At 42.2% G+C, this 14,340-nt stretch overlaps 2 protein-coding genes across 3 annotated transcripts; both read left to right on the top strand.

The window, feature by feature from the left end:
- Positions 1-252: 252 nt before the first annotated feature.
- On the top strand, positions 253-11,489 carry rbm10 (RNA binding motif protein 10). 2 transcript variants are annotated; one of them, XM_042408601.1, is made up of 23 exons: positions 253-402; positions 954-1,025; positions 1,111-1,657; positions 1,758-1,928; positions 2,043-2,112; positions 3,975-4,048; positions 4,976-5,062; positions 5,197-5,257; positions 5,368-5,526; positions 6,010-6,170; positions 6,292-6,389; positions 6,705-6,792; positions 6,921-7,125; positions 7,249-7,358; positions 7,453-7,534; positions 7,782-7,873; positions 7,992-8,186; positions 8,699-8,893; positions 9,082-9,138; positions 9,283-9,477; positions 9,687-9,734; positions 9,828-9,880; positions 10,240-11,489. In XM_042408601.1, exons 2-23 carry the CDS (start codon positions 1,009-1,011, stop codon positions 10,328-10,330), a joined length of 2,856 nt encoding a protein of 951 aa, XP_042264535.1. In that variant the 5' UTR covers positions 253-402; positions 954-1,008; the 3' UTR covers positions 10,331-11,489. The 2 variants fall into 2 exon arrangements, with proteins under 2 accessions (XP_042264535.1, XP_042264536.1); XM_042408602.1 differs by having other exon boundaries at positions 257-402; positions 1,114-1,657.
- On the top strand, positions 11,315-14,205 carry lrrc23 (leucine rich repeat containing 23). Its single transcript, XM_042408634.1, has 8 exons — positions 11,315-11,601; positions 12,325-12,434; positions 12,560-12,680; positions 12,787-12,928; positions 13,139-13,269; positions 13,385-13,521; positions 13,644-13,848; positions 13,937-14,205. Exons 1-8 carry the CDS (start codon positions 11,530-11,532, stop codon positions 13,976-13,978), a joined length of 960 nt encoding a protein of 319 aa, XP_042264568.1. The 5' UTR covers positions 11,315-11,529; the 3' UTR covers positions 13,979-14,205.
- Positions 14,206-14,340: the final 135 nt, after the last annotated feature.

The raw sequence follows: 14,340 nt of genomic DNA on the forward strand, positions 1-14,340 counted from the left end.
TCCATTTATTCATCAAGAATGACAACAATTTCCAATATGTAATTTACTTTTTTCCCCAAATACAAAGACTCATGACCCGTCAAAATAGCGGTTTTTGTATTATTTATGTGATGGGAATAACACAGTAACATTAATTAGTACTGTGCGTATCTGTCCAGTTTATCAGTCAGGCGCTTCTATGTAGGGTTGGCCTGTTTGTCTTGTCCAATCATCGTCGACATTGATATGTCCGCTCTCCAAACACCAATCACATTCCAGACTGAGCCATCGGTCCCGCCCACTCTGAAATGTTGTCTTGCTGTGGCCATTTTACACTTGGTTCCCTGAAAAATAAAACACACTTCTCACCTGGGCTATCAAGCGTGACATTTAAGGAACTGTTTTTAGTTACATGCTGCACTGGTAAGTGTTTCTCCAGTGTCACATACAACCGCAGTCGTGTTTGCAACGGCTGACAACCGTTTGGAGACAACAGCTTCTCTTGCTTGGACGTGTTAGCCAACGTCAGGCTAGTTAGCTTGCCCGCTAACTGAGATGACCGCCACACGTCATTGTTAAAAATACTCACTTTTAGGGGTGTGAGTATGCTTTCTGCACGCCCAATTTATGTCTAATAGTGGCGCAGAGTTGTACCTCTATTTGTTTATGTGTGGCTTTTGCTAAGTTGTTGCAAAGCAGCGACTAAATGGGATATTTTAAAGTTAAGAGAAGTCTGGAGTAGTACAAAAATTGGTGATAGTACTAAGAGGTAACGTCATGTGCCTCTTGAATGCAAAACCTTGTACAGTACATCACTATAGTGCATCCTGGAAGTCTTCTACTTGGTGCACTTTTTCAGTAGCAGTTGCTCACAAGTTTTGAATCTGTGTTTTTCCTTAACAACAAGGTATATGTACAATCTTTTTGCCTTGATTCTTCTGATGATTGCTTTGTATGCTCTGATGTACTTCCAGGGATCTAATGCTGTAGAAAAAGGACAGAGACTAGGAGCAGTGTCAGTGGATCAGCATGGACTATGAGCGGAGGTGAGTTGACTCATTAATTTCATGCCTTTCCACCCTGAAGAGTACATGTGTCAGACCATTCCCTCAAAGTTTCTTCTGTGGTCAGCAGGGGTGGAAGAGGTGACCGCATAGGTCGATATGGCAACACCCACAACGATCACAACTTTCGGGACATGGACTACCGAGGCTATGGCCAAGAGGACGAGGTGACAGGAACGGGATATGATGTCAGAGCAGAAGAGGACAGACTGTATGGACGTGACGAGCAATCACTGAGTGTCCATGACTTCTCACCAGGTCGTCTTCAAGACCGCCCTGGGTTTCACCAGAGAGGGGATGGGCGAGGGGACATTGGGCGTGAGGGGAAAGGGCTCCAGTGGCCCCCTTGCTCTCAGTCGCAGCCTGATCTAGCCCCTCCCATGCTCCAGAGAGAAGAGGAGGGATCTAGGAGGGAGTTTGAGCAGTTACGGACTGGCCTGCAGGAAAGGGGTAGGGGGAAAGGTGGAAGAGGCTTCCCTGAGAACACTGCCCTGCATTTAGGGAGTAGGGAGGCCAACTGGGGTCGTGGTGGTGCCCATTCTGAACAGATGGAATACAATACAGCAAGACAGAGAGAGGAGGACAGGTTCTCTCGTGGGGCAGGGAAGAGGAGGGTAAGCCATAACAGGTCTAGCATCTTCAGAGAGCTGCTTCAATAAACAAAAGTTTTCTTCTTGGCATTTGTTGCTAATTCATGCCTCATTATGTATCCAGGCTTTTCCAGTGGGGTCAGAGGAGCATGGCTGTGGGAGTGCTGGTCCAGACCTATCTCTTGAGGAGTTGGATCAAAGGGACCAGGACTACCGTGCTGATCAAGACCACAACCAGAGGCCCAGCAACATCATAATGCTTCGCATGCTGCCACCTAATGCCACCGCCAATGAGGTTAGTGCATGTCTCTGGATATTTTTTGTGTCTTGACACTACATTGGTCTAATGTGTCTTGTTAGTAAGTTAGTAAGGTCATGTTTAATAGTAGTGACGCCTCTTTGTCCAAAGATCCGTGCACAACTTCAGGAGCAGGGGATCCAACCAAGAGAGGTTCGCCTCATGAGGAACAAATCATCAGGTGAGAACTTGTCCATTGCCCCAAATTTTTTTTTTTTGTTCTTTACTCTCCCGTTCTCACTGTCTGTCATGATCATCCATTACCAGCTCTTTCATGTTCATTGCTCTTTCATGTTACTTTGTCTTATCTGCTGGGTCTTCTCCCTCTTATTAATAATTTCCTTTTCCTTCTCTCTTACTGTCACTGCCTTCCTTCATACTCTGACAGAAAGATAGATTGCTGATGCAAAGAGCTCATTTATATTTATATACAGGCTTTTGCTTATATTCCCGCTTTGACTCTTTGGTCTTTCAGTGTCTGTAACCCCACTAGTGCCCACAGGGCAACAGCCATGCACCCTCCAAAGGAGTATCTCTATCCATATTGGCCTTTAAGACCATAATGCATGCAAACAGCCATAGGTTTTTGGTCTTCACTCTATGGCTTTCATTTCGCTTCTGGCCTAGGTTCTCTTATTGTCTTTACCCTTCCATGATTCTGCCTCATCCATCTTGAAGAGTTGTGACTGAGTAGATGAACATGCTCACAAACTAACATGTCAACTGAGAAATGAGATGCCGAAGCAGAATGTGTCTGATTGTGTTTGCCATTGTAGTTATGTTTGTGTGTGTGAATGCCAGGATATAGTTGTCGCAACTACCTCTCAGCTATGTGAGCGTCATTCATACCACTCAGAAAAGCTTGTGTTTTTCTAAAGGTTTTCCATTAAGGTCATTGTCTCACTGGCCTCCCCTTTGCTAACTCACTGGTTGTCTGTAAGGTGTGCCTACCTGCCTCAGCCACACTTACAGTCCCCCACACTGCTCTTTTTTTCTCACTCTTACATCACTGTTTCTGAAAATCTTTTTTTGAGGATAAATCACTCTTAGTTTTGAATGTTTAAATGATGATCTTTTAGACTACACACCATATGATGTTTGAAAACGGTTATAAATCTAAATATGTTGTATAATGTGTTGTCAATCAGTTACAGTAATGCATGGATATGGAGCGTTTTAAGATGAGACATTCCACCACAATGCTGCATAGTTAAGACTGCACTCTGACTCTAAGGCCCCATTTACACCTATTATTACCATGTGATCTGTATCTGGATAATGACATCTGATATCTACGGATCTTTGCATTTACACCTGGTATAAAAAATGCGTTCTCATTCTCTCAATTGTGCTCGCATTGTGATTCGATCTCGATATGCAAATTAGCTAGGAGGAGCTGGCACACTTTAACAGGGAAAACTCCTAGTCACTGAAACTACTTGCAGGGGTTGCTTTAGCTGAGGCAGAGCTAGATGACCTCTCAACCTACTGTCTTTCTTTGGAATGTGGTCACGTTGCACAGATTGCATTTACACCTGGCTGAGATCCAATTTACACCTGTATTAACGTGCGTTTTTCCTTATCCTGATCCAGATACATGATGTTAATACCAGGTTTAAATGGGGTATCAGAGCAGCAGAGGTGATATGTGTGTGTGTGTATGTGTGTGTGTGTGTGTGTGTTGGTGTGTGTCTGTTATTTCTGTTGGTGCCTGGGTGCTTCATCATTTAAAGGCAAATAGCTCAGACTCAAACTGATGAGTGGGTAGGATTCTCCCTCTCTCTCTCTCTCCCTCTTTTCCTTGACCCTGTTAAGATACTTGACATTGCGTCCTCCCACCCTTGCTGAGAATTTGACAGTGTCTCTCCAACTGACTGTCAAGTGCATTATTTCCAAGGGAGCGAGGAAGCAATGCTTTGTTTTATTAGTGCTGATACAGGGTCTCTCTCTCCTCTGTACATGAAGCACTAACCCCTCACTGCGTTGTTGTTATGTTGTTGTTGTTGTTGTTGTTCGGTTACCATGGCGCTGGGCGGTGTCCAGGTCAGAGCCGAGGATTCGCCTTCGTCGAGTTTAATGTCATACAGGAGGCCACCCGCTGGATGGAGACCAACCAGGTCACTCTCCCCTACACAGACACACATACACATATATACATGCATACAATGGGATTCAAGGGTTAATATCAAGAGAAATGTACAGTCACAACATGCACTGTCATGATATATTCGAGTATGACATTTGCACAGAGTGGAGAATCATTTTTTTTCCATGAGGTAGGTAGGTTTTTATACTTTGAGGGCAAATTCATCTTTTCTTTCTACTGATACAGAATTCCACAAGCAGGCAAACTCATGTTACATCATGCTGACGTCTGTCTGGGTTGCAACTGCAAAGTTTACATTACTGGACCTTCCATTACATTTGCTTCTTATTTGTCTGATAAAAGATCTCTTTTGATAGAGGACTCCTCTTCCTTCAGTGACATGTTCTCACTCTCTCTCCTAAGTTTACATTACCACCTCTGGGATAGTATGACAGTGTGAATATAACTCCTCACATGGTCTATTGTATGTTGAATCAGAACCAAAATAGTATTTCATTTTCTTGTTTTTTGGGCCTTTCACATCTGGATCATCCACCATTATTACATTTTTAGGATGGAGCTATTGTCTATTTGGGTGACGAAGGTGGTGACAGTGGGATGGGATGTGTGGAAATCTGTGAAGAGGTATCCCCTTAAGGGGGGGGGAATGACACAATTGAACAAAACGCATTCTGTCCTTAAAAAATGGACACCCACACACTACACATACACCATCTCAGTCCGTCCCAATTTCCTAAAGCTGAAGGTTGCAATTCTCTGGTGTCCTCTGTCTTTCAGCCTCAGTTCTACTCTCTCTTTCTCTCTGTCCCTCCCTCCCTCTTGCCCCTTTCATTCTCTCTCATCTCTTGTGAGATGAGGCCTTTCTCTGGCATGTGTGGCCTAATTATCGTTGATAATCATCCTTTGTTCCCTCTCCCTCTCTTTCTTTTTCTTTCAGGGAGTGCTGTTGATTCTGGGACAGAGAGTGTCGATGCACTACAGCGACCCAAAACCACGTGCCAACGAGGACTGGCTCTGCAACAAGGTTGTGTGTGTGTGTTTGCATTGTGTGGCATGCATACATGGAAATGTGTGAATTGCATTCATGTATCAGTCACTGTAGAGGCTCGTTATTTTTTATAAGCATATTTAACAATAGCTCATGTAACATTTCAACAGTGTGGTGTGCAAAACTTTAAAAGGAGGGAGAAGTGCTTCAAATGCAGTGTGCCCAAATCAGGTGAAGTTTAACTCAGCTTCTATAAATATCTAACTGTTCTCTTTCATACAATAACACAAGCTCACTCTCACCAAATGATAATACATAAATAACATGTTGTCTTCCCTCAGAGGCTGAGCTGAAGTTGCCCCAGTTGCAAAGGGATTTGCCCATTGGTCTTCAAAAGGAGAGTGCGCAAGGCTTACTGCCCCTGCCAGCACCCTACCACTCTTCTGGTCCTACTGTCAACCCAGGACAAGCTACACAGCAGGCAGATGTTGCCAATGACAGTAAGTTCATCACCCACCACAGCAATATGTTCTTATATTCAGAAAGACCTACTTTTATTGTAACCGTTTTATTTTTATGTTTTGGTTATTTTATCAATAGATTGATTATGTGTACTTTCGGAAAGTATTGTTTAGCATGGATTATAGCAGGTAATTTTTTTTTTTAGCATTTTTGCCTTTTCCAATTGTGAAAAGTGCAGAAAGACAGGAAATGGTGGTAGAGAGAGTATGACATGCAACAAAGGTTGGAGGCTGGAATAGAAATGCATACGTTGCAGTTATGTGGAATGTGTCTTAACAAGTAGGCCACCAGGGCGCCCCACTTCTACCACGTTTTTAAATAATTTTATCTACCCAGCTTTAGTTTGCAAATCAGAAGGGGGAAGCATGGGATACTTGCTTTCACAACACTGTTTATTATCTGGTACCTGAATTGTTAAATGTTTTTGGAATATAACATTCTCTCATCCTCCTCTACACCAGCTCTGATCCTTAGAAACCTCGGCCCGCATACTTCAGTGGAGGCCATTTTATCTGCTTTGGCTCCATTTGCCACTCTTTCCCCTTCCAACGTTCGCCTGATCAAGGACAAGCACACACATCTCAACAGGGGCTTTGCCTTTCTACAGCTCTCTACCATAGTGGTGAGAAACATCATGAGGCACACATACAGCATACCAATATTTAATCAATTTAACAAACATATGCACTCACACACAAATGCACACTCACTAACTCACAGAGGTCTGTGTGTTTTATCAACAGGAGGCATCTCAGCTGCTCCAGATCTTGCAGGCTCTCCAGCCAGCTCTCTCTATTGACGGGAAAGCTATTGTGGTGGAATTTGCCAAAGGCTCCAAACGGTAAACACTTACACACCCAAACTCGGCTACAAAGAAAACATAAGAGCAATGTGCATCATTACTATGGCACAAAGAATAATATAGTGGATTCAAATCAGTGATTACCACGTTACATTAAAGCTCAAATTGGTCATGTGAATGAAGTGGATCAGAAATAGTTTTGGAGCTAAAGTTAACCTTGAATAAATGAGTAGGCTAAAATAGAAAGACTCTTACGTATTTCCACATCACAAGAAGAGCTATTTTTGAAGTGTACATCACCAGCAGAAAGTCTGAAATCACTGAAACATTCTTTGTGCCTCTTTTCTACGACAGTGATGTGTTTCTGACAGATGGCAGCAGAGTGAGTGCTGCTACAGTGGCCAGCACAGCTATCGCTGCTGCACAGTGGGCTGTAACACAGGTAACCTGTCTGACATATCAACACTCCAAAGAAAACACTAGGGGACAATACATGTTTTCACACATATTTGTATAATTCTGATAGTATTCTCATACTTTGTTCTTGTCTCATGTCTTTTTCATTCTCAGACTGCTCAGAATGGCTCAGGTGGAGGCCAGAGTATAGAGACAGCAGTGTATCAGCAGGGGGAAGCAGTCACATACAATCAGGAGGGGCATGAATACTCTGGGCCAGATGGCACCACTTTCAAGGCCCAGGCAGATACCAGGGTTGCTGCTTTGCCCGGTACAGGAGCAGCCCTGATGGGCGCATACACAGCAGGAGCTGCCCCAGGTTGATATTGCATGTTAAATATAGAGTAAATTACCCATACAGTCTATATAGCTGTATAAATTTGAATTTAACTTTTTTTCCCTTGATCTGTGTGTGTGTGTTTGTATGTGTGCCGCTGTGAAGCTGTCATTTCGTCTGAGGCAGTGACATCTGGCGGAGCCGTCGTGCAGCAGCCTCTTATTCATACACAGACTGCTCTCATCACCACAGCTACCACCATACCAGCCACACAGGTACAATATTATCATCTGACTTTGCTCTTTTGCCTCTTGTATTCTTGCATTATATTTTAGCTTTCTTGTTTTTAAGAGCTCTGTCTCTCAACAGGTTGAGATTGTGGGAAAACCACAACCAGCTACTCCCAGCCAACCTGCAACACCGGGCACTGAACATGAGCTCCAGCAATACCGTAAGTCTTTGTGTCTTCAGTGTCCCCCTCAGGTTGAGAATTTATTTCATGGTGTTCATGGTGTTGACATGTCTGTGTGGGAGAAATGATTGGAACTCTTCAGTAGTCACTTTAACTGCTAGGTGTTGATTCTGTGTTTATCTGAAATAATATGAAGCATTATGCTGCTGAGTAACAGTAAAGCTAACCTTTAAGTTTTTAAATTTTATCTTTGACCCTGAGACAAATATTCTGTCTTTGATTATAGCTGTGCCAGATGTGTCCACATACCAGTATGATGAAAGCTCTGGCTACTATTACGACCCGCTCACAGGACTCTACTATGACCCCAACTCCCAGGTAAAGAGTCAATGTACTGAAATTAGAATGTGAAGCAAGCACTTTTTGAAAGACTTGTCTGAGTATGTCTTCTTCTTCAGCATTTCATCCTCTTTTTTTACGCCCCTTCTTTTTGCAGTACTACTACAACCCTCACACTCAGCAGTACATGTACTGGGATGGAGATAAGCAGACATACATTCCTGCTGCTGCCGGCCAGTCCAACACAGAAGGTGCTCCCACGAGTGACTACGCAGGCCCTTCAGACTCACCGTTTGCTACCCCTGGCAGCAAGGAGAAAAAAGACAAACCCAAGAATAAAACTGCTCAACAGGTACTGAATAAAAGTTGAAGTACTGACAGATGTGTACAGAAAATAATAAATTAAAATTAAACTGACCTTTGGATTTTAAAGTGAACCTCAATCATAAAGTTACTTTTTATTGCTTCTTTGCTCACTTAGGTCTTTGTTTTGTGATTGTACATTTGTACAACTTGGTCAAAGGGTAGTTAGGATAACAGCTGTAAAATACAATATGCATGATTCAACACCTCTGTTACTGGACAACATAACAATGACATCTTACAATACGTTCAGTTCAATATGAACAAACTATGGCTAAAATAACCAGAGTTACTCAACATCTGACATACAGTACCAGTCAAAAGTTTGGACGCACCTTCCCATTCACTTATATGGTACTGTATTCTCTTGCATTACATTGTATAAGTGTTATTGGTATTGTCCCACCCATGTTATATAACATTTGGAAATCGTGAATCTTCTCCACTCCTCTGTTGAGTTCCTTTAATGGCTAACGTGTCTCTTGGTGTTTATGTTAATAGATTGCTAAAGATATGGAACGCTGGGCAAAGAGTCTCAATAGACAGAAGGAGAACATGCGCTCTGTCTCTTCTTCCCCTGCCGTCGGCTCCACTGCTCTTCCACCTGGTTACACTAGGGCACCTGGCCACAGTCGCCTAGATGACCGTCGAGAATCTGCTAGTGCTGATGCAGGCTATGCTGTTCTGGAGAAAAAGGTACATGGCACTTACAAAGACACACATGCTTAGCTGTAAACACCTGTATACTTTTAGGATAGTAGAGTATCACAACCACCCATCCTACTCTGATGCAAGTGAAAAGAAAAATGAAAGAGTATTATATTATTAGTAACATTGTTGACTGCTCTGATTATCCCATGGACTTTGTTTTTTCTGTCCTGCAGGGGGCACTGTCTGAACGGCCTCAGATTTTTCTGGACCAGATCCGACAAACTACAGAGGTAAGAGAATGGTCCCTCTCTGTGTTAGTTTTTCTAGCACCCTGTCATCTTCTAGATGATGTTACAAATATTTTTCTAGATCATCATATATGATCTGTGTCCATTTGTTCCTCAGTCGGTGACCCTGCATCTTTTTTTCTGTAGTCTTCCCCTCCTCTGCAGCAGGGTCTGGTCCCAGCCTACAGTGGAGAAACTGACAGCGAAGAAGAAGGAGGCGAGAAAGACGAGAAAGAAGGGAGAATGACAGACTGGGTTAAACTGGCCTGTCTCCTGTGTAGGAGGCAGTTCCCCAGCAAGGAGGCCCTTATTAGACACCAGCAGCTCTCTGAACTACACAAGGTGGTTATACAAACTGTTTTCATCTCATTTTACACCATTACAACCGCTGCACCTTTGGTTTCTGTGAATGCTGTTAAATGGCTGTCTCATACATTCTTTTTATCTGTGATCTAGTGGATGCCTCAAAAATAGAAAGGTCAAGCTGAACGACATTCCTCTTCTAATCATGTCTAAACTTGCACTTTTTTTTTTAACTTGTCTGCCCTCAGCAAAACCTGGAACAGAGAAGAGCCCAGCAGGACGCTTCAGGAAAAGAGGTTGGTCAAGTCTCTGTCTGTAGCAGTAATTATGTGTTTCACTTATTGCATGCAGTTAGCATTGATTTAATTGTCTTATTTTCTTGGTTGCAGAGATTTGCAGATGGACCTGAACCTCCTGATAAGAAAAGGAAGTTTAGCCCCATGTAAGCAGCAGTGACTTTACAAACAGGTTCTTTAGGTTGATGTCTTTTAGTTGTTTGAGGTTTTCATTGTGACCAAAGTGGTCATTTACAACATACGGGGTACTGCAATGTATTGTTCCTCTTGTACTGTTTTAGGACAGGGTGTTCTATTTTTTTATTATGTTGATGATCTTGCTTGTCATTAGTGATGTTATTGCCTGTAATTAGTTTGTACTAACTGTTATTGTAAGGTCTGTTGCTTACTCCATACAAGACACAAGTGTGCCAACTATAGCAATGGTGGATGTGACATTATCAACTTAGAGGTTTGTATGTGTGTGTGTGTTCAACATTGCTTTTTTCTCTTTTTCTCTCTTTAGCGATGGGATCACAGGCACTAGTCTTGGTGCCAGGATGCTGCAGGGAGGTGTGAAAAAGGGGCTTCTGTTGCACAATATGCAAGTGGAATGAGCCCTCACCCTGAAAAACCTCAACGTCCTGACCCAGACAGGACAAGGACAAAACCCAGCACGCAACACGTCACCATTAACATCTATATAGATATCTATAGATAACCCTCTTGATTTTTGGTTTGACATTACATTTACCTCAACAGTGGTAATACACTCATATGAACTGATCCTGTAGCAGTGGATGTCAGGATATTGCACAGAATGCACCTTTTTTGCTTTCTTCCTGAATGATGCTGTTTTGAGTTCTCACTTGCTTCAGAGCTTGTGTGTGATAAACAAGCTTTATGTGGTTGGGAGACATTTGCTGTGGGAAAATGAAAGATCGGTATCGATCTTTATGGCAGCAAATGGCATTTTCTAATATTACTGTCTATGCACCATAGATTTTTTTTTTTAATTTAATGCTGTATGCCTTGTCATTCAGTGAATGACTGATCTGGGCATGAACTGTGTAAACATTTAAGAATGAGCACTTTTTTTACCGCATAGGGAGCTAAGAGACTGTGGCCGCATGAACTGGACAGGGTCCACACTAACACTAGTGTGTAGACAGTGTCTCAGTTTGTCATATTACAGGTATGAACTCACAATGTAATACATAGTCTTCTCTGGAGAAAGTTATTTTTTATTTCTGTATGTGTTCAGTAATGTGACTGTGTTTCATCAAGCTTATGTAAATTCAGAATAACACGTTTTCAGTATCGATGATTGATGTCTTGTATGAGCAAAGCCAGTAAACAGTAGCTATTATTTCGACATTTTAACTTGAAATTTCCAAACTTGAGTTTCTGCAAACGGTGGTTTTAAAGGGGGATATAATGTAACTCTTGTTATGAGGTCCCTAATGCAACATCCTGACCTGCAGAAATCTTATTATAGGTGTTGCAATGTACATTTATTTGCCCCATCAAATCCACAGCCATGTTGAGGCTGTTTGGTTTCCATGGTAACAACAACAGACGGCTGGGAATCGTTTAGTTAGCTTCAGCTTCAGTTTAGCGTTAGCAAGATTACTTAGTAGCCAAGTAAACGTTGTCTATTACATGTCAGTAGTTTGATATTTGTTTTATAAAGTTACAAAGCTGAACTCGGTGTAACAGGCCAGTTTGCTGCCTTGCTACAGTCACATAAGGTAGCTAGCGTCACTACCTTTTGTGGAAAATATAACGCCATCCCAAACTGACCAGGACGCCTGAGATGGATGAAGATGTCTTGTCGGATGTAGAGGGAGATGAAGAAGTACAGCAAGAAGGACTCGGAGAAGAGGAGGTATAACTAGTTAATCTGCCTGAGTGATAACTTCTAAAGAAATATGAATAAAGAATGGCGGCCAATTTTGTAGCTTAACAGTCGTTAACCTACCTGTAAATTGGGCTTCAAAGCAGTTTATATTATATCATCCTCAGTTCTACATACAGTGTACCACAAGATGCTGGCTTCAAGAGATGTTTAGTCAACGTAGTCTCCTTACTGAAAAATTCCAAGTTTCATCCCAGAAACGCCAAACACAAGGGAGATCATGTCTTTGGATAAGTCGAGACAAGTAGACCCTCCAGCCCCATTACTCCCTCCATCTCCACCACAAGGGCCCGGAGGGCTCCACGCCAACGATGTGCCAACTTTCATTAGAAGCAAATTTGTTGAACTCTTTAACCACATCAATAAATAAAACAATAGCATCTCTATAGAGAAGGCCTTTGTTATGGTGTGGCAGTGTTTCCTCCAAACCTTTGTAATGCCCTAACAAGCTCTGCCAATAAAATACTTTAGATTATAGATGGTTAGGATAGAATCTTGGGTTTATTTGTAAGTAATTCACAAAAAAGCAAAAGTGGGTGGCAGGATTCATGCTAAAAGGTTCCATGAGTGTTATGTAGAGGAGCCTTGTGTGTGGGTGCCTGTAGTTATTTGTTTTTCTGCTCAGTACATTATCCCCCGCAGTAATTTGGGCAAGTGTCATCCGTTCATACTTTTCCTCCATGTGTTCCACAGGCACAGGCTTGCTCTTTGACACAAGAAACTATTACTCAGGGGCTCTCATTACTGTGCCGAACGGGAAATGGACTAGGACATGCGTTTGTTAAACTGGACCTAAAAGACAAGTATGAGAGCAAAATTAAATGCAAAACAAACTGTCTGGATTTTTTTATTCAGATAATCATCTTTTATTGTCTATTCTCTTCTGATATTTTACTTATTTTCCCTTTGTCATCACTGTACTCAACAGACGGCTGAATGACATAGCTGCAATCAGCAGTTATATTCACCTACGTTTCCTGGATGTGTCCAAAAACCGCCTAACTGATCTTTCTCCTCTGGCATCACTGACCCAGCTACTTTGGCTGAAGGCAAGGATCACTCTTCATTATTCATTAAGCAAAGGACCTCTCTGGCGCTGTCACTATCATGCACTCTAACTAGTGGTGAATCTTGAATGCAACTCTTCTTCTTTAGGTTGACAATAATGCTGTAGCATGCTTCAAAGGGCAACCTTTTGCTCAGTTGACCTACCTGCAGTGGCTGAGTATGGCAGTGAACAAGCTGACAGAGCTTGGTGGTCTTGTTGGACCTGCCTTAGAGAGCCTCAATCTTACAGGTTGGTCTGTTGGTTTTATGTCAGGATAATCGGTGGTTATGATACCATGTGAGTGATCAGTGATGTTTTCCGAAAGTGAGGTCAATCAAACGCTCACTATCATTGAGATTTAGGTATATAAACTCTTATCCATCATTAATAAAATATCTGGAGTCTAATGTATATTTTTTTGAAAGGCCTTGATATAACATTTTGGAACCTTTGTGGCAGGTAACAGTATTCGGAAACTGACAGGACTTCAGAGTGCTTGTTTTGCCAACCTGGTAACTCTAGAGCTGAGGGGAAACCAGTTGGATACCACTGATGGCATCAACCTTCCCAACCTGCGGCAACTATATTTGGTAATAAAACTACCATCATTTGGTCCTTGATGAAGTTGATCCATTACCACCAACCTTAATGCACATGCAACAACCCAGAGAACAGTCTGCCTAATGATTCTTCTTCTCCATTCAGGCCCAAAATGTTATTAAACGTCTGGAGGGTTTGGGGAGGTTAGAGCGCCTCACCACCCTTCACCTTCGAGACAACCAGCTAGATTCTCTGAATGGCCTCAGCCCCAACATGAAGTGTCTCCAATACCTCAATGTCAGGTATACAGTTGGCACAAACAGATCATGGTGGTTTCCATCATCAGTTTAGTAAAACACCAAGTAAAATTATATATCCTAGATTATATGTCCATTATTCTTCTGTCTCTTTCTCTCTCCCTTAGAGGTAATGTAATCTTAGATGAGAATGCCCTGCAAAGCCTTGGCCTTGTGTCAAAATCTCTGCGAGCTTTGATCCTCTCTGAGAATCCACTGGTGGAAACGACGGACTACCGGATGTGGGTTCTGATTCTCCTTCCAAAGCTGGAACGAATTGACAAAGATCCTGTCTCCCCTGAGGAGAGGACTGAGGCCTGGGAGAGAATCAAGGTAAAGCTCAGAAACATAATCCTCTGTGGCATGTTCAGGTAATAGTTTTTCTTTGCTGATTGTTTTAATGTCATGTATGTCATTTCAGGAACGTAAAGAAGAGGAAATACCTGAGCCATCAGACTTTTAGTGATGGCCAAAATGAGGAAGTGTTTGACTTCCTTGAAAAGATGGGCTTGGTGTAGATAGGTGGCTGACTTTGTTGAATAGAAAGTGTTGTATATCTTGCATCTTGTATGACGCACTGTGTGTCATCCATTAATTCATACATTAAGGTATATCAAATATAGCTGGTGTCCTGTTCTTACACTATTGCAGCCAATCTATTTTTTTCCACAATAAAACTTTTTAAATGTTTATTTGTCATGCATTCATTGACATGTACAAATTCACATATGCAGCTGAGGAGTTACACAGCAATGTGTCAGTGACTGAGGAATAAGCAAAGGGGGGTATTTGAACCTTGAGTTGTTGGACAAACTGTCCTGTGTG

This window comes from Thunnus maccoyii, chromosome 4 (assembly GCF_910596095.1).
Source record: "Thunnus maccoyii chromosome 4, fThuMac1.1, whole genome shotgun sequence".
Lineage (NCBI taxonomy): Eukaryota > Metazoa > Chordata > Actinopteri > Scombriformes > Scombridae > Thunnus > Thunnus maccoyii.

Bases quoted from the DNA above. Each gene is read 5' to 3' on its own strand.
- rbm10 (XM_042408601.1), top strand. The intron at 1,929-2,042 runs GTTAGTGCATGT...CTTTGTCCAAAG, and splicing joins CTAATGCCACCGCCAATGAG to ATCCGTGCACAACTTCAGGA. The intron at 6,390-6,704 runs GTAAACACTTAC...TTTCTACGACAG, and splicing joins TTTGCCAAAGGCTCCAAACG to TGATGTGTTTCTGACAGATG.
- lrrc23 (XM_042408634.1), top strand. From the start codon at position 11,530: ATGGATGAAGATGTCTTGTCGGATGTAGAGGGAGATGAAGAAGTACAG. The intron at 12,929-13,138 runs GTTGGTCTGTTG...CCTTTGTGGCAG, and splicing joins AGAGAGCCTCAATCTTACAG to GTAACAGTATTCGGAAACTG. The intron at 13,522-13,643 runs GTATACAGTTGG...TCTCTCCCTTAG, and splicing joins CTCCAATACCTCAATGTCAG to AGGTAATGTAATCTTAGATG.